An 18,337-nucleotide genomic window follows, 5' to 3' on the forward strand; every position below is an offset into this window, starting at 1 on the left:
CTTTGTTTTCAAAGAATTAAAGGCGGGTTTTGAACATTGTGAAGTTTACGCTTGGGTAAATAACGTAAGTCGTAACGTAATTACGCAGTGGCGCTCGTTGCGCCATCTGTCAACTTGTAAACTCCCCTACATGCGCTCTTCTAAAAAGTTCTTTCGTCCGGTTTTCTCGTAAAAATGGCTCCGGTAAGATTATGTTCTCTCAATTTTTCATCATTTTATTTGTTTACTTATCAATTTTAACTGAAAATTTTACGATTCGCTTTAAACTTACTCCCCTGTTTACCGATTTTAGTGAAATTTTTTTACAATTTCGAAAAGATGGTTTTATTTGAAGTGGATTGTTTGACACTCGCGAGTGATAGTCGCAGACATCTCACGATAGTCTAACAGTTTATCCACGTGTGATTTCATTATTTCTTATAAAAAAAAATCACATGAACGTAAAATAATTGTGTTGCTTGAGGAGAGATTAACGATTAAATGTGGCGTTCAAAAGTGCTTGAAAAGAAATTGCTCTATTTTCGAAAGAGTTGAAAATTGCATTTCCTAACCTCACTTTTTATTCAACATTGATCTGTCACGTCTCAAATGAATTTCTTTATTCTTATCTTCTAATTCTATTCAAATAATGATTGTAATACTTTTTAATGAACATTTTTTCATGTTTAATGAATTTTTGTCTTTCATTTGTAGACCAAGGTGCAAAAAGCTAAAGCCCCAGTGGGGAAGAAGCAACATCTTCGTGGCAAGGGCCAGAAGAAGAAGGTTTGCCTAAAGTTCTCAATTGACTGTACGCATCCAGTCGAGGACAATATTATGGATGTCGCAAGTTTCGTAAGTATTTTGTGATTATTTTAATTTATGATGAAAATATTTCGTTCATTTGAACCTGTAAAACTTGTGGATCATATTTCGGTTTTAATTTCTGAATGTTTACATAATTTACAAATGGAATTAGTACATATTTTCTGTTAGAATAATAAGAATACGAATTCCTTTGTTTTGGAGAAGCTGTTTAATAAAATTGTTTTTAAATTCTTTTTTCAGGAAAAGTACCTTCATGAACGAATTAAGGTTAACGGAAAAACCGGAAATTTTGGAAATAATGTTACTATTGAAAGGAACAAGATGAGAATAACAGTCAGTAGTGATATCGACTTCTCTAAACGGTGGGTATCGTTCTAATTAATTTTTCTAAATTATTCTCTTTTCATGATACAAAGTGTTATCGAATTTTTCTCTTTAAATATTCTTCTTCTATTCAATTTTGAGATTTATGTTTTTTTATTGCTATATTTAGAGGTTTACTTTTATTTTTCTTATTCTTTATTCTTTATATTTTTACGATTTTTACTAAAAAAAATTTATAAACATAACCTTAAATTCCTTTGTTGATAACGCGACACATTTTTTCCATTTCTTTTTATATTTTAACTTTTATTTTGAATCAAGTTTCCAAAAAATTAGAAATTTAGAATTTAACCAATTGAACGCAATTTCGAGTAAAAAAATAACCGTTTTGGGTTTTTTTAAGAAGAGAAAGAAAGAACGGAAAATTCACTAATCTAGAGCGATATTTGCACTAATAAAATGATATTGTTTTAATAGGTATCTCAAGTATTTGACGAAAAGATACTTGAAAAAGAATAAACTTCGTGATTGGCTTCGAGTAGTTTGCAAAGACAAAGAAACCTACGAACTCAGATACTTCCAAATTAACAGCCAGGAAGATGAAGATGACGAAGATGCAGAATAAATTAAAAAAATGTAAATTTATGATTTTCAATAAAAATACATTTTTCGTTAATTATCGTTTGTTATTCTTATTCGTTTTAAATTTCTTTCCATAAAGAATAAAGAATTTCTTTCTTTTCTCACCTCTTTGTTTGAGAAAATGAATAATTTCAACTATTTGAATTCTCCCGCGCAATTAATTTGTATTTCCGTGTAAACTTGGGACAAAAGTATTTTGATTTCTCTTCCCTGTATATTTATTATATTAATTCTTTTGCAATAGAGAAAAATTATCTACCCTTTTTTTTATAAGAAAAATCATGAATGATTTTTGTTGGGAGAAAAAAATTAAAAGGAATGATTCATGACTTCTCCAATAACACTACGTCACGGCGTAGTAATATCAGTGTTTCCAAAACGTGCATTTGTTTATCAAAGGAAAAGTCACAAAAACAAAAAAAAATCTAGAATTATTCAATATACAGAAAATTAATTCAAGTTCAACATTAATTCTGAGGTTTATGAAAATAATCGTGAACTAAACACGAAATTCAGATGTAAAACTTTCTTGCGCAGAAGGGACTATTTTTCCGATGGTAAAAAATAGTTACTGCGCATTTGATATGTTGTTCTACGAATCGTTCATCCACCCATTAAAGAGCACTTACTTTTGACAACTCCGATCGTGATTGTTGTGACAGGGACAAAAAAAGAAAACAACAAGAAACTTGTTTTACTTGAAGCGCATTTATTTCGAAATTTGTAGAAAAAGTGTCTAGAAACGTGAAATTTTGTCGAATTAAATTCACATTTAAAAGATTAATTTCGTGAGAAAGGCGCTTATTGCTAGCGCTGACAAAATGAAGTTCCAGTACAAGGAGGAACATTCATTTGAAAAAAGAAAGGCTGAGGGAGAGAAAATTCGACGAAAATATCCTGACAGAGTTCCTGTAAGTAAACAAATAGAAAAACTTTTTTAATTTCCAATTCAATAGAGCATTTTTTTCTCTGTATCAAAGTTCGACATTTTTTTCTTTATGATGATTGAAAGGTAAATTCCGTACGAATGGAATAATCCAAGGTCGTTTAGTGTTTTTGCGTCGTACGGGACCTACCGTAAGATTTGACAGGAGATCAATTGTAATCAAATTATTACAATATATTCCTTACTATTCCTCTAGGTCGTTGACATTTCCCTGCAGTGCGCATCCTTATTATCGATCTTATTTTTTTTCATTTGCACATCGTTTATTTCGATCCCACGTTCATTGTTTATTCATAGGTTGTAATCGTAATTATTTTTGCAGCCAGTGCTATGATTAATATTTAGCACTTAGTTTATGAAAAAAATACTAAGTGTCAATGGTGTCAATCGTCAAATTTAGTAAAATTAAAAATCTGTAAAGGCAGATAAAAATGAGATTTGTTTTTGCTTCTGTACTTTTTCGTTTTTATTTCTTTACAATCCTATAACAGATAAGTGGATATTAAATATTTATTCTTCTTCTGTAAAATGATATACGATTCTTTATTATCGTATGTACGTGAATACTTTCAAGAATAATTTCATCATTTCGTCATAATATATAATCTTACGCGCAGTTTTAACTTTCATTTAAAATTTAAATTTTTGTTTTGGAAAAATAAACAAATTTGACGTTAATGGTAAATAATTGTAAATAAAAAATAACGTAAATAAATTACAAATATAATAGGGACTTTTTTTATACTGTAATATGAAAATTTTTCAATTTTCAAAAGACAATCCTAGTTTGAATAGAAATAAATTTACTGTTTTTATTAAAATTTACAGGAACAATAAGAAAAGAATGTCGAGACTTTGGTCTATTTTTAGGTTATGTTGACTAATTCTTTAATTCCTCTTTTTGCGACAATTTTTTTTAATATTCATAATATTTATGTAAAATTGAAAGAATAAATACTTTTTTTTTTGTAAATAGGTAATTGTTGAGAAAGCACCAAAGGCGAAAATTAGTGATTTGGATAAACAGAAATATTTGGTACCATCAGATTTGACTGTAGGTCAATTTTATTTTTTGATTCGTAAACGAATTCATCTTCGTCCTGAGGATGCTCTTTTCTTTTTTGTAAACAACATCATTCCACCGACAAGTGCCACAATGGGTTCGTTATATCAGGTAATTTGACAATTTTAATCAACTATGAATTTATTATTACTTATTGATTAATAATTAAATTTGCAAACAAAAAGTTTTTTTTCAATTAACGTCCTTTTTTCAATTTGAAAAATATATATATACAATTTCCTTGTATTTTGGCCGCATTCCATATTGCATAATGTTAGCCTTGTCATTGCAATCTAATATAAGTTTTACAAAACACGTCGCTTCAGATTCAACGTTTAATTTCTGATAAAAATTCTTTTTTGCAATTTAAAATTCTTTTAAATAAATATTATTCGTACTAGTATTTTTAAACTAACTATTAATATTATTACAGTATTTGTTAAATAATTGTATATAATCGCTGAAAAATTCAATTATTTATTATAATTATTATAATATTTTAGTATTTAGTCCATCAATTGAAATTAAATTGATTTTTTATTTCTTTTTTTTCTCATAGGAACATCATGAAGAGGATTTTTTCCTTTACATAGCGTATAGCGATGAAAATGTGTACGGGCACTAATTATATTCGAAAAATTCTATTTTCGACAAAAATTATCTTCATTGAATACGAAAAGAAAGAAAAGAAAAAAAAACAACAACAACAAGTCTACCGATGTGGAGAATTTTAGTTTTTGCTCTCAACGAGCATCAACTGTATCAACAAATTAGAAATTATAAAAATTAAAAGAAAGAAAAAAATTACTAAGTTAGAAAATAAAAAAAAAAATACAATGCCAGACATAAAATGTCATTATTTTCAATTTTTTTGTTCTATAACAGATTTTTCTTTTTTTTTTAATCACAAATTTTGCAACGTAATTTATTTTCTCTATAAATAAAAAAAAATGTATTTTTTCTAAAAATATTTTTCGTGAAAATTATTCGTGTACTTTTCATTTTCGAATAAAGTCAATTTTGCTTTTGTTAAATAATTTTCTTTTTAATAAATTTAATTTTCTGTTCAATTTATTGAAATTTTTAATAATTAATTATTTCTTTGGTAATAATTATAAAATTATAACTTCAGTATAATCTGAGCAAAAAAATTGTTTTTTATTACGCAGAGAAATGATTTTTTACATCGCAATTATGTGATATTTCTTTTTTTCTCTTTTTATTTAGATTAGAAATATTTTACTTGTTATTTGCGTATGTATAATTTTTAAATTAATGGAGTATAATATAATTAAGAACTAGTGACAAAATTATTATTATTAATATTATTATTATTAAAAAAACGAATATTAAGAAAAATTCATGTAAAACGGGCTTTTTGTGGGCCGATTAAAAACAAAAAAAAAAAAATGGAGGAAAAATAAAAAAACGGCAAAAAAAGAATGCTCGATTTTCTTTACTATCCTTGGATTTTAATTAAAATTCTCCTTTCCGACGACGTTTAGCATTAATTTTTAATATGTTTTCGAACAATTTCGCCGATTGTTTTGAGAAAGAGAAGAAGACACAACAGTCTTGGTTGACAATTGTTGTTGAAATATTTAGTAGAGGATTTTATTTTCATCAAGCATTATTTTTTGATTGAAATAAAAATGAATTTGGAATATTATGATTATAATGACACTGATGTAATTGTAAATAAAACTCGTTACATTGGTTCGCCTTATAAATTACGACAGGATGACAGCAATTGGGTTGTTTCGAATGCCTTCATTATATTTACGATGCAAACAGGTAAATTCTTTTTTTTAGAAATGAAAAAGTGAAAATTTACTTACTTTCTGAACAATATTTTGTTTATAAAAGTTATTTACATTGAATAATTATAATGAAATATGTATATATTTTGAAATGAAAATTAATTGTTTACTTTCATTTTGTATTTTCAATTTATATTTTAATTTTGCAGTTATTAATTTTTTTTTTGATTTTGAATTTTTTTCAAGGTTTCGGAATGTTGGAATCAGGTTGTGTGTCATTGAAAAATGAAGTGAACATTATGATGAAAAATGTTGTCGACATTGTTGTTGGAGGATTAACGTATTGGCTTTTTGGTTTTGGCATAAGTTTTGGAACTGAGGAGCCGAGAAATCCTTTTTTTGGAATTGGAGGCTATTTAATTGATCCAAAAGTTGATGACGATATTTTAGGAGAAGCTTGCGCTGCATTTCTCTTTCAATTAAGTTTTGCGACAACATCGACGACAATTGTCTCTGGTGCCATGGCAGAAAGGTAAAAGAACTGAATAATTTTCTTTTCAATGAAAAATTTAATTTAATTTTCAACTTAACTAATTATTTAATGAAGTTAATCAATTAATTTGATTAATTTAATCTTTAATTTGATTAATTTAATTTTTAATTTGATTGATTTAATTTTAGTTTAATATTTAATTTATTGGTTATTTTAATTAATTGGAATAATAATTTGAAGAATTCTTTTTAAATTTTCTAATGTAGGTGCAACTTTAAAGCCTATTGTATTTTCTCATCATTGAATACAATTGTTTACTGCGTTCCTGCCGGATGGGTTTGGGGAGATCATGGCTTTTTAAATAAATGGGGAGCTGTTGATATTGCCGGTTCTGGAACCGTTCACTTGGTCGGCGGAGTTTCTGGTGAAATAAAAAATATTTAATTTCTACAAAATATATTTTACCAATATTATAATTTCAATAATTATAACTTCTAACTTTACTAAATATAATTTTAATATTTTTAATTACTAATTTTACTACCTAAATTAAAAATTATATTCTATTATAATTTGACAAAAATTTATTTGAAAACTAATTTTAAAAAAATATTCTTCAGCTCTCGCTTGTGCAATTATGCTTGGACCAAGACTTGGGAGATACGATAATGGAATAGATCCTTTACCACTCGGTTGTCCCGTAAACGCAATTTTGGGATTATTCGTGTTATGGTAAATATTATAGATAATTATTTAATAAATAACGAAACTAAATTTTTAAGCGAGAAATTAATTAAATTTAATTTAATTACAGGTGGGGATGGTTGGGCTTCAATAGTGGGAGCACTTATGGTGTTAATGGAGAAAAATGGAAATACGCCGCTCGAGCAGCAGTCTCGACAATAATGGCGAGCATGGGAGGAGGACTGGTTGGATTAATCATCAGTATGTCAAGTCCAGAAAAGGGAATAAATATTTTAAGTCAAATTAACGGAATTTTAGGTGCCTTGGTATCAATTACTGGTTAGAAGAAAAATTTTATTTTTATTATTACTCACGATTTTGTTTTTATAAATATAAAATTAAATAATAATAATAATAATAATTATTGACAAAAATTATGTCCTGGAATTATTAATGCAAATATTATTTCTAATTCCAGACCAGAAGTTTTGTTGATAATTATTTTTGCAAATTTTAAATTTTATCTTTTTTGTAGAACCGAAGAATTTTGTTTTGTCACAATTTTTACCTTTTGATTTATTTACTAAAATTGGGAAATTAAATTAAATTTAAGGCGGCTGTTTTCTTTTTCGAGCTTGGGAATCAGTAATTGTTGGAATGATTGGCGGATTATTAACTTGCTTATCAATGCCAATATTAGACAAATTAGGTATTGATGATCCTGTTGGAGCTTCTGCGACACATGGTGAACATTTTCTTAATCCTAACAATCCTTGAATCGAATTAATTAAATAATAAATTTAATTAATTTAATTATTAGGAACTAGCGGCATTTGGGGAATGATTGCAATAGGATTTTTCGCGGACGATCCAAAACCGTTAACAACTACAAAAGGGCGAAAAGGATTATTTAAAGGTATAAATTATTATTCGAATTTGTATTGTTAATTAAATTTATTCGAACTTTAATAAAAAATTTCTTTTAAACGAAGCTGATTAAAATTTTCCCCAGGAGGTGGATGGTACCTTTTGGGTATTCAAAGTTTAACTGTTTTATGCCTCGCTACTTGGAGTTTCATCACGTCATTACTTTTATTATGGGTATATTATTGAAATTTAACAGAAAAAAGAAGAAAAGACACAAATTCAAATTTTTTAAATTCACAGATTGTCAATAAAATAATTCCAATCAGAATGTCAGTTCACGAAGAATTATTGGGAGCCGATTTAGTTGAACATCACATTCGTCACACTAAGGCAAAAATAATTTTCTGTTTAACAAAATAATTCAAACTTCAAATTCTCAATAATTGAATAAATTTACTAATTTCGAATTAATCGAACAGAAAATAATTTTTAGATTGGATTAACTCGCGCCTTCTCGGCACTGAGGCCATTTAGCACGGAAGCACGATTTGCGAATGTTGTTCCCGTTGGTCAAAATCCGGGTAAAAAAATTAACTTCAACGGAATAATTCTGTTTTTATAATTATGTAAATTCTTATTTTCTGAAATTATTTTTTTAATATAATAATTTTTTCCTCCAGGTCATGAATCATTTCTAACGAAATATAAACAATCGAAAAAATTCGAAAAAATGATGAAACTCGTGAGACGTTATTCAAAAACAAAAAATACGTTATTTAAAGAAAAAAATACAAAGACACCGGAAATTCCAGCCAAACAGGCGAATGTCGCAAAAAATACGAATAATAACGAAAAAAAGACACAATTGGCTTGGATCGAATGAGAGAGAGAGAGAGAAAGAGAAACTAGTGTAATACAGATAATAAAATCAATATTCTTGAATAAAACATTAGTATTTATTTCTCACAATAAATGCGAATTGTTCATTCACGAACAATTCTTTTTGCTTCTTTTTAAATGGACATGCTCCCTAAATTTTCTTTTTTGAACAAAATTCCTCTTTCAAAAACATTCATTTCTCGGAGCTATAAAAATTAATCATTGTATAAAAATTTGGACAATGACACAATTGTCTTATTTAAAAGAAAAAAAAAATTTTTTTTCTAAACTTTCCGAAATATACTTTTATTGAAAAAAAAAACAAAAAAAAATTGAGTCTTAAAGTTTAGAAAAAAAAACCAAGTTAATTTAAAATATTACTAAAAATCAAATACTTTGATATGGAAAAATTCTGTGCAATTGTTTTCAAATTAAAAGGACTATATTTTGCACAGAAACAAACACGCACGCATTTACAAATTTTTCTTTTCTAAAAAAAAAAAAAAACATCAACAATACTCTCGATCGATTCTCTACTGACTAGATTAAAAAGAAATTTAACAATTACTTATTTTTTAAGGACAATAAATAACTTATTACTGAATGAATCGAATTAAAAAGTGTGAAGAAAAATTGTACAGAGCGGAAAAGATGGATTATTTTTTTTACTATCAAAAGACATGTTTTTTTGGAGAACATGGACATTTTTTTTTTCTGTACAATGAGAGAAGAATTGACTCTGGACTTCGAAATTTACTTTTCGGTTTTTAAAAGTTTGTCGATTAAAAATTCTTTCTCTTCTTCTTCTTCTTCTTTGAAATCAGTCTTAAAAATATTATGGAAGATGCTCTAAGTACTAATTTAATATCTAGTTAATGAAATGGAAAAGATATTATTACAAAAGCGAAATGAAATATTTTTAGCGTGCTGTGTATGTATTTACAGCCCATTGATGAACTTCAGTTGGAAGATTAGCGTAATTTTTCACCGCATCAAGCACTTGCTGAGGAGTTAAAATAAACTTATAGAATTGATATTCCTTTTCGACTCGTGAATTACTGCTTCCAATTGGCTGCAGAATTTCTAAATTCTGATAAAAAATTACGTTATTATTTTATTATTAATTATTAATTATTAATTATTACTTTGGTTGGGAATAGAAAGGAATTTTTGTTTCTGAAACTTGAAAAAACTACTTACTTTAATGTGTTCGAAAGCTTTGACAATGACTGGCCTTTGGACGGAATGAATAGAAGAACTTTGTGCAGCAAATAAATTGTAACAATTGTAAACATGTTCGAAATTCAATGGTTCGTCTTTACATAATTCTGTTTCCTTATACATTGCTATTATCTGAAAATTAAAAAAATTAAATAAAATTAAGTTTTAATTAATTAAATGAATAGTTAAATAAATAGTCTCACCAGGCACATTTCCAAAACAGAGAGACCCTTCAATATTGCGACACGATCGTCTTGTAAATAAACCTTACTGGCCTCGACAAAATCATCAATCTCCAATTTCTGATGATTCTCGGTCAAATATGTAATTGCGATAACAAGAAAATTACGAAACTTCCTCTCGCTCGTATCATTTTTATACATTGACTTCAATAAATTAATGAGTATTTGATTTTTTGCAATTTTCGCTATTGATTCATTCCATGAATTGGCAAATGTCGCGTCAATGTAGCAATCATCGAATTCATGTTCAATTCCATTGACATTCTCGTCGTCGGGTAGACACAAAAGATTTTTAAACAATAATAAACGATCGTCAAATGGTTTTTCATTTGTTCCACATTCTAAATCAATTTTATTATCGTCGGGTAGTAAAAATATTTGTCGCGATGAAAAACGTGATTTCACACGTTTCTCAAGTAATTCCAAAACATCTAAACGATTTGTTATTCCCAATACGCAAATTGGCGCCTGTGCCGATTGTGCGACATCAAATAAATTGTAGAGTAACGTTTGATTATTGTGTTCGCAAAACAAATCGAATTCATCGAGAATAAAAATAATTGGTTTACTCCGTTTTTTATCGCCTGATTTTAAGCAGTCCAAGAGAAATGACAAATTCTCGGCAAACGAGCCAAATACTTTTTCGCCAACTGCAGTTTCAAGTTGCATTTGACGTGTCGCGTCTTTTAATGCCAAACGATCGTCAGTGTGCACCAATCCATGTAAATTGACAATTACACAATTGTCTTTGAAATTTTTTGAAATTGACAATTCCCTCAGAACGCTATTCACAAGCTAAACAAATAAAAATAATAAAATAACAATTGTCAATTAGTTGAAAATAAAAAATATTCCTCAAAATACTCACAATTGTTTTTCCAGTATCCTCGGGACCGATTAAAAGTGCTGAATTACTCTCGCCCGTTTCGACAGTGCGTTTCAATAAATCCAAAACATACTGACGTTCCTTTTCATGATGCCGGTATTTTATTTCAGGACACATTATTTTACGTTTTAAATACTTTCTCGTTTGCAGAATCATGCTATCTTGGAATTTTATTGCCATATTTCCTTTTTTATTCATTTTTTTTTCGTTCTATTTTGAAAAAACAAACAAAAAATATCTATTTTTTCAAACATGTTTAATTCACTATATATATATTTTTTTTAACAACAATGTATCAAGTAAAAAATACTTTAAATTTCAATATTTATAAACTTTTCTTCAAAAATAATTTCTATTTTTCCATAATATATAAAAAAATGGAATAAAAAAAATCAATATATCAAGAAATGTAAAACGATTCTAACCTCTCTCTGGAAAAATAGATTTGTAATTTGGAGAAATAGAAAGAAAGTTATGGAGAAACAGGAAGAAATTCAACACATTAATAATATTGTAAAGAAAGTAAAATAATTTGTTTATATTTATATTTTGGGAAAAGTGAATAATTATCTTCTTCGTCTCAAGAAAAATAGTAAATGTTTGCTTTTGGTTTACCCACTAATTTACCTTTGTTTATTACTCCAACTCGAACGGAAGTTAACAGAAGTTAATTAAAAGAATAGTAATTAAAAAATTGTTAATTTTAATACAAATTCGTGATAAATAATATATCAAAAATTAGATTTCAGAAGCGTGTAATAGAAGTTTCCAAAACTTAAAGGTGCTTCTACAATAAATGCCAATGGCCATCTGGTGAGAATTTAAAGAACTGTAAAACCTGTAAATAAATTTTACGTTTTACAATCCTTAAAATTTTTTAAAATTGTTTTATAATTTAATTTTGTAATATTTTTCAAATATTTTGAACCTAAGTGAAAATAATTCTTGTTGGACATTGTTGAATACAACACAAATTTAAAAAAAAATTCTCCAATGAATTGTTTTTGGAAATTATTTTTCCCATTGAGAGAAAATAAGAATAATAATTAAAAGGCAATAAAGTATTTATTATTTCATTGTACATAAAGCACGAGTGCCACTGTAGTAAACTGCGAGTATATCGTAACAAAATGTTTCTTATAAAGAGATTATAAAAATTAGTTTGTTAGAATTCAAGTATCACATAATTATTTGTCTAATTCCATCAACCATTGAAAAAAGAAACTATTTCATTTCCTAAACACACTTATTTTCTACATAAAATCGTTAATTCCTATTATGGAAATTTAATTCTTTATAAGATTTTTTTTTTAATCCCATAAATGAATATAGATATTACGGTAAATTTTAGCAATTAAACTAAATTTAGATTATATTTTAATTCTCTAATTTTAAGGATTTTTTTGCAGATATAATAATAAAGAGATTTCTGTTTTTGACGAATATTGTAATAACACTATTAATGAGAATTATCAATATTAATATTAACTAATAGACTGAAATTCGTGAATACTTTTTAATAAAAACAAGTTTATAATTAACAATTTAAAAACGAAATACTTTCTCAAATTTTTAAAATTCATCAAAACGGTTAAATATTAACAATGGTAAATAATTAAATTGAAAAAGAATGATTGTGTGAATATTATTTAACATTTTGAAAATCGTTTCCTAAAAATTAAATTACAATTACAATAATCATAATTATCAACAATTATAATAATTGAAATTTGACAAATATTACAAATTCAGTCTCAAATAATTTGTGTTAACAAAAAAATTCCATTCGATAAATCTTCGTTTCCACAAAAAATTTCCGGACTATTCTATTTATAATATTTCTTCAACTGTAAGATAATTTTAAGAAAAAAACTCTATTTAAAAAATTTTTACTATTTTTTTTATCATTTTTTTTTTGTTTTTCTTTTCTTTTAGTTTAAGATTTAATAAAATGAAATTCTGCATTCATTTAAATTTTTAGAAATTTAAATGTCAGAAACGATTTAAAATTATTTTTTATTCAAAATTTCTTCTTTTCCTTTTTTTTTTTAGTAAAAAAAAAGTTTACCTGGGAATCATTCATATTTTAATTTCTATAAAAGTCTTAGTTTTTATACTCCTACTGAGTTTTTATCAGACTTTATAATTATTATTATGATTTGATTTCTTCATTGAAACTGGCTGATTCCTAAATGTCTAATGTCCTTCTTCATCCGTGTCAAAAAGTGAGCCGTCTTTTGACAAATTTCTAAGAAGACATCTTGAAGTACTACGAGTTGTTCGTACCTGAAAAATAAAATTCTATTTTACTTTTTTTTCAACAAGAATGTTTATTATTGAAAAATGCACATAGTATTGAATTTAATTGAATTATAATGATAAATATTTTACATGCTTAAATTGATAAATAATAATTATTATTTTGAGAGAGCAAATTAGTTACTATTATAATAAAAAGATAATAGAAACTATTATTGAAATAATTAGGTGATAATAGTTCTTTTTTGATTTTACTCTTTTGTTTTACAAAATAAATACATTGTCTGGTAAAGCGTACAATTTAAGGAGAGATTTCAGTTTTTAATTTGAATTTAATTAAATTTGTTTTCAGGAGTTTAAAAAGATATTTGTGCGTGTTTAGAAAATCTTTGTCTTCCACTAAGTAGTTGTAATTAAAATGTTATTTGGATACCAATAATAATTATAATAGAATAATTAAAATAGACTAATTAAAATTGAATACTTATAATAGAATAATTATAATAAACTCTATTATTATATTATAGTTATTACTCGATATATAAAAGCTGCTCATGATTTAGGAACTCCAGTAGAAATAAATCTCTAGAAAAAAAGCAAAAAGAAAAAGAAAAAAAAATGGCTTATATTATTGTAACTTTAATAATAACCTCAAGTGTCTTAGCGGCTCTAAGTTTTTATTATCAGTACAAATTAGAGTCCATAGAGGCGATAAAATCTTTGATAAAAGAGGAGAAATTAAATGTTTAAATTTTCTTGTTAAATTTTTAGAAAAATTTAACTTGATTTAATAATCTGAATAATGATTCCTTCAAAGATAGTGAGTACCTCTAAACTCTAATTAATTATTTAATAAAAATAAAAGCGAATCAAGAAAATTAATATTTCAATAAAAATTACTCTTTGCTTAATAATTATTTAATACATATTTATTTACTACTTGTTTATTATTTATTTACTACTTATTTATTATTCATGAAATTATTAACCAATATTTATTAATTTCTTATACTTAACAATGTTTTATCAACTATTAATAATTAATAATGATAAACCAATCATAAGCATTAGTAATTAATATTAATTAATAATTTTCTTACAACTTATGAAAATTTTCCTCTTTCAATTTTTTCAGAATTCGAGAATTGGTTTTTCTAAAAAAATTAAGTGTTTTTCATTCAAATCCAAATTGTCAAAAGAAGGCAGAAAATGTAAACCAACGGAAGGCAATTTTACTAAAAATTGTGGTGAAATATTAATTTGTTTCATGCATTTTTTATAAATAATTGTAAATAATGTTAAAAAATTGATTGAAATAAACGTTGTTTAAAATTATTCGTTCTCAATTTTCTTTTAAAAATCACTGTCAATCATTGTAATTAATAATTAAAAAAATATTATTAGAGTATTAAAAATATTCTAATATTCCATTTATATTTAAAAATTAATATTCAAATATGTAATATTATTCAGACAATAATTTGAATAACAAAAATCATTACTATGAATTGGAAAATTTATATTTTATTGTCAGTAAACTTAGAGCTGTTAAGACACTTGAAGTTATTATATTATTAATTATTAAAATGAATAAATTGGTAAAAAAAATATTCTGAAAATAAATTCAAGAAAGAATAAACAGTCTACATACCTTTTGATTGAAAAAACTTTCATTCATATTAACAACAATTGATGAACATTGAAGATCATTTGAATTTCCATTTTGATTTTTCTCAATTATTGCACGATCAATTACTGAAAAATCATTAATTCGATCTTCATTCGTAAAAATAGAACCATCATCGGAAAATTCTAAATCTTGAACAATTACATTGTTCCTCAATTCCTCGCGTTTCTTTTTATGTGATTTTTTAATTGACTCAGTTTGTTGTTTCTTAAAATATTTCTTCATTTTCAATAAATTCGGTGGGGTCAATGACTTTGAATATTCCTCCTCCTTGTCATTAACAATTTCATAACTCGTTGACGGTTTAGAATCATCAAATTCATAATTTTGCAAAAATTTCGTCGCCATTTGAGAGATATTTTTAAAGCTCGCCTCACTCGTATTATTACTGTAATGAAGACTCGAATCGGGTGTTAAAAAATTCGATACATTCAATAAATCAGCGGCGAAAATTTCCTTCATTGGTGTTTCTTGATTCATCGATTCATTTCTAATTGAAAAACGATTACCCTTCTTTTCTTTTTTATGCGATTTCTTCACGGAATTAACATTCGCAATTAAATTCAATGACGATCTATTATTTTTTGGTGTTATTTTTCCATTTGTCTTGCGTTTCGATCTTTTTTCCTTGGGTGTCGATTTTTCCTTTGGGGGAATTTGGTAATTTTTCTCCGGTGTAATGAATGTGTGCTCTTGAATTTGTTTCTGATCATCATGATGATCGTTAATATCGTGAGTGAAAATTGGTGTTTCACAGCGTGTTAAAGGAAGATCAAATTCAGTGGCAGTGAATTTTCGATTGGGAGCTGATTTAATTTTTTTAATGGGTGTAAAAATTTTGAATTCCTCATCGTGTGCTGTGGTGTATTCGTCGGAATCGTTCAGCAATGGATGAAATTCATCATCGAGATTTGTAGTCGATTTTCTTTTTTGTGGTGAAGTGTCGGGTGATTTTAAATTTTGGTTAATTTTTAAAATTTCATCCTCACTGGTCGATGATGAGAATTGTAATTTTTCACGATCATAACTGAACATTTTTTGTCGTCTCGCGAAATTTGTTAGAATTTTACTTCTCTTGTCTTTTTTGTGCGATTTTTTCACGGAACTGAAATTTGGCAAGAGAAGACGACTTGAATTTGTATTTTCGGGTGTTGTCGATCTTTCCGATGATTCAATTGTTTCGATAATGTTTGCTTTGAGAATTTTTCGTTTGTCCTTCAATTTTTTGTGTGATTTTTTAATGGAACTGCCTGTGATTCTCTCCATTATGTTAATGGAATTTTTCGGTGTTGATGGACCTTTTTCTTCCGGTGTTTTCACGGGGGGAATTTCGGATGAGTTGGTATTTGAATCACTGTCGTAGTTGAGTTTCGATGGCGTTATTTTCGGTTCGATGTTAATATTATTATCATCATCATCATCTCCACAGGAATCAATGCCAGAGTAGTTGAAAATAGAGCCGTCGTGTGATTCGTCATCGAGACGATTGAATGATGATTTTAGACTCTTATCTTTCTTGTGGGAGCGTTTTATTGAATTGAAATTCTTGCCAGTGTTTTTTGCCGCCTCTTCAATTGGTGGCGTTAATGGTCGTTGTTCGTTTGAAATGTCCAATTTCTCAGCGAGCTGATCATCGTCCTCCTCGACTAGACGGGGAAATCGTTCCTAAGAAAGAAAAAATAATTAGAAAAATGGGAAAACAGTTTACAACGAAAAGAGGATGGGGAATATTACCTTTTTGTGGCTTCTCTTAATTGCACTCATACTTTCAGGAATTAATTGAATTCTATTTTTGGGTGTTCCAGGTCCTTTTGTTTCATTATCATCATCATCATCAAAATCGTTAAATAAATTTCTCGGTGTACTGACAAAGACTTCCTTGATAAATGGCTTTTTGTTCTTTACAGTTTTTTGCACATCAGGTGTCGAAATTTTAATAATATTGTCAATTTTCTCCCTCAATTCGGAACGTAATAGTGGCGATTTATCAACAAATTCTTTCTCCTTTCTCAATGGTGTACTATTGTATTTCAATGATTTTTTAACACTTCTTCGTCGTTGCGATGGCGTTTGATTTTGATTCTCATCAATGGAATCAATTGACGTACACAAAATGCTACTAATATTCGATTCTGCCGGACTTGAATCAAAATTCAACGATTTCACAATTTTCGGTGACGAAGTGCTCAAATTTAAACGCACAATATTGCATGGACTTCGATTGTAATTTAATAATTTGTTTGGACTTGGACTGAAGTCAAAATTTAATGTTTTATTGACTTTCTTTTTACCGACACTTATTGGACTTGGAGTGAAATTTAAGGCCTTCATTATTTTCGCCGAACGTGACAATTGCTTATCATCGTCGCAGCAAATACTCTCTAAGCTCGTGTTGGGCGAATTTTTAAATTTCAATTCAGTTTTTGTTAATCCAGTGTCAAAATTTAATGAGCGATTTATTCGGCAACGGGTGAGATTTCTATTTTTTCTTGGCACTGATTTACTGAGCATTCGCGGTGAACCGTAACGACTTTTTGAATAAAATTTCATCTCCTCCTGAGGACTCCATTTCATAAAATAACGATTTCCAATTGATTCATTTCGATAATCGTAACCATCATTACTGAAAATACTCCCTTGAATCCTCTCGTCGAGACTTTGATTATTAAACATTTTCGTTATCGATGTTTCTTTAATATCAATGCCTTTTTCTATGTAGATATATATAAATTTATATATCAAGAAATTTTATTAACATTAATGATTGACGATCCTATTTTCTATCATAATTCACGGGTCTGTAAAATCAAAAAAAAAATGTTATTTCAAAATTTTTCTAACAAAAGTAATGTTTATATTAAAATTAATCGAATTTGAACGATTTGAATTATTTTTGAAAAAAGAACTCAACTATTCTGTTCAAGGGCAAATAAAATATCCAAGAACAATCATCGATCCTTATGTAAATTCGTTATTTTTCCTTAACAGTTTTAATTTTTAATAAATTTTAAACCCTGAATTTTCGAAATAAAATTTTAACCTGAAAATCAACTGATGTTGAAACGAAAACCACATTTTAACATCATTCAAAAATAAATCTTACTGAATAACGGTTAAAATTTTGATTTTTGGGAATAAACTGAAGTATTGTATAACATAAAGTGATATTTTAAATCGAAATGAGTTTTTAAAAAAGAGAAAAGTTTCCAAGCGCAACAGGCGCAACACGAGGGCCAGCGAGGAATGTAATTTAAAAGGGACGCATAGTAGATTAAATCTCTCCCTTCTTTGTGATTGTAAAATATGAGACGAAAAAAAAATTCACTTACCAAACTTTTATCTGTTAGCCTGCAACAGCAATAGTTATTCTGACAAAAAAAACCATCCAATAATTTTGAAAACAATTCCATACACTATTTACACGATAATAATGTAATTATCACACAAATTATTCTATTAATATAAACGGAAATCTGTACAAAAAAAGAGCTTTTATAACGACTCTCCGAAATTTTCTCACCACTCTAAACTAAATTTTCACTTGCATTCATTTAAAAAGACACGTTTCGTCTTGTCA

At 27.1% G+C, this 18,337-nt stretch overlaps 5 protein-coding genes across 5 annotated transcripts; 3 read left to right on the top strand and 2 right to left on the bottom strand.

The window, feature by feature from the left end:
- The first annotated feature begins 91 nt into the window (after nucleotides 1–91).
- On the top strand, nucleotides 92–1,807 carry LOC122506136 (60S ribosomal protein L22-like). The gene is made up of 4 exons (XM_043618139.1): nucleotides 92–183; nucleotides 694–834; nucleotides 1,048–1,169; nucleotides 1,609–1,807. The coding sequence occupies exons 1-4, from the start codon at nucleotides 175–177 to the stop codon at nucleotides 1,754–1,756; spliced, it is 420 nt and encodes a 139-aa protein (XP_043474074.1). The 5' UTR covers nucleotides 92–174; the 3' UTR covers nucleotides 1,757–1,807.
- Nucleotides 1,808–2,361: 554 nt separating this feature from the next.
- On the top strand, nucleotides 2,362–4,470 carry LOC122506139 (gamma-aminobutyric acid receptor-associated protein). The gene is made up of 3 exons (XM_043618143.1): nucleotides 2,362–2,684; nucleotides 3,696–3,893; nucleotides 4,342–4,470. Exons 1-3 carry the CDS (start codon nucleotides 2,595–2,597, stop codon nucleotides 4,405–4,407), a joined length of 354 nt encoding a protein of 117 aa, XP_043474078.1. The 5' UTR covers nucleotides 2,362–2,594; the 3' UTR covers nucleotides 4,408–4,470.
- Nucleotides 4,471–4,623: 153 nt separating this feature from the next.
- Nucleotides 4,624–8,533, top strand: LOC122506137 (putative ammonium transporter 3). Its single transcript, XM_043618140.1, has 11 exons — nucleotides 4,624–5,576; nucleotides 5,789–6,074; nucleotides 6,302–6,459; nucleotides 6,656–6,767; nucleotides 6,850–7,058; nucleotides 7,333–7,464; nucleotides 7,540–7,635; nucleotides 7,732–7,820; nucleotides 7,887–7,976; nucleotides 8,080–8,167; nucleotides 8,267–8,533. Exons 1-11 carry the CDS (start codon nucleotides 5,435–5,437, stop codon nucleotides 8,467–8,469), a joined length of 1,605 nt encoding a protein of 534 aa, XP_043474075.1. The 5' UTR covers nucleotides 4,624–5,434; the 3' UTR covers nucleotides 8,470–8,533.
- Nucleotides 8,521–11,621, bottom strand: LOC122506138 (origin recognition complex subunit 4). Its single transcript, XM_043618141.1, has 5 exons — nucleotides 11,442–11,621; nucleotides 10,797–11,024; nucleotides 9,890–10,723; nucleotides 9,666–9,818; nucleotides 8,521–9,555 (listed from the first exon to the last, which is right to left on the bottom strand). Exons 2-5 carry the CDS (start codon nucleotides 11,010–11,012, stop codon nucleotides 9,385–9,387), a joined length of 1,374 nt encoding a protein of 457 aa, XP_043474076.1. The 5' UTR covers nucleotides 11,013–11,024; nucleotides 11,442–11,621; the 3' UTR covers nucleotides 8,521–9,384.
- Nucleotides 11,622–12,752: 1,131 nt separating this feature from the next.
- LOC122506140 lies at nucleotides 12,753–18,308 on the bottom strand. Its single transcript, XM_043618144.1, has 4 exons — nucleotides 18,090–18,308; nucleotides 16,495–17,558; nucleotides 14,725–16,425; nucleotides 12,753–13,100 (listed from the first exon to the last, which is right to left on the bottom strand). Exons 2-4 carry the CDS (start codon nucleotides 17,431–17,433, stop codon nucleotides 13,011–13,013), a joined length of 2,730 nt encoding a protein of 909 aa, XP_043474079.1. The 5' UTR covers nucleotides 17,434–17,558; nucleotides 18,090–18,308; the 3' UTR covers nucleotides 12,753–13,010.
- Between the last annotated feature and the right edge of the window lie 29 nt (nucleotides 18,309–18,337).

The sequence above is a fragment of the Leptopilina heterotoma genome, unplaced genomic scaffold (assembly GCF_015476425.1).
Source record: "Leptopilina heterotoma isolate Lh14 unplaced genomic scaffold, ASM1547642v1 Lhet_397, whole genome shotgun sequence".
In the NCBI taxonomy this organism is placed as follows: Eukaryota; Metazoa; Arthropoda; class Insecta; order Hymenoptera; family Figitidae; genus Leptopilina; species Leptopilina heterotoma.

Bases quoted from the DNA above. Each gene is read 5' to 3' on its own strand.
- LOC122506139 (XM_043618143.1), top strand. From the start codon at position 2,595: ATGAAGTTCCAGTACAAGGAGGAACATTCATTTGAAAAAAGAAAGGCT. The intron at 2,685-3,695 runs GTAAGTAAACAA...TTTTGTAAATAG, and splicing joins AATATCCTGACAGAGTTCCT to GTAATTGTTGAGAAAGCACC. The intron at 3,894-4,341 runs GTAATTTGACAA...TTTTTCTCATAG, and splicing joins CAATGGGTTCGTTATATCAG to GAACATCATGAAGAGGATTT.
- LOC122506138 (XM_043618141.1), bottom strand. From the start codon at position 11,012: ATGAATAAAAAAGGAAATATGGCAATAAAATTCCAAGATAGCATGATT. The intron at 10,724-10,796 runs GTGAGTATTTTG...TTATTTGTTTAG, and splicing joins AGGATACTGGAAAAACAATT to CTTGTGAATAGCGTTCTGAG. The intron at 9,556-9,665 runs GTAAGTAGTTTT...ATTTTTTATCAG, and splicing joins AAGCTTTCGAACACATTAAA to AATTTAGAAATTCTGCAGCC.
- LOC122506137 (XM_043618140.1), top strand. From the start codon at position 5,435: ATGAATTTGGAATATTATGATTATAATGACACTGATGTAATTGTAAAT. The intron at 6,768-6,849 runs GTAAATATTATA...ATTTAATTACAG, and splicing joins TTGGGATTATTCGTGTTATG to GTGGGGATGGTTGGGCTTCA. The intron at 7,977-8,079 runs GCAAAAATAATT...AATAATTTTTAG, and splicing joins ATCACATTCGTCACACTAAG to ATTGGATTAACTCGCGCCTT.
- LOC122506136 (XM_043618139.1), top strand. The intron at 835-1,047 runs GTAAGTATTTTG...TTCTTTTTTCAG, and splicing joins TTATGGATGTCGCAAGTTTC to GAAAAGTACCTTCATGAACG. The intron at 1,170-1,608 runs GTGGGTATCGTT...TTGTTTTAATAG, and splicing joins GATATCGACTTCTCTAAACG to GTATCTCAAGTATTTGACGA.
- LOC122506140 (XM_043618144.1), bottom strand. From the start codon at position 17,433: ATGTTTAATAATCAAAGTCTCGACGAGAGGATTCAAGGGAGTATTTTC. The intron at 16,426-16,494 runs GTAATATTCCCC...TTTCTTTCTTAG, and splicing joins TTAAGAGAAGCCACAAAAAG to GAACGATTTCCCCGTCTAGT. The intron at 13,101-14,724 runs GTATGTAGACTG...TTTATTTTTCAG, and splicing joins AAAGTTTTTTCAATCAAAAG to GTACGAACAACTCGTAGTAC.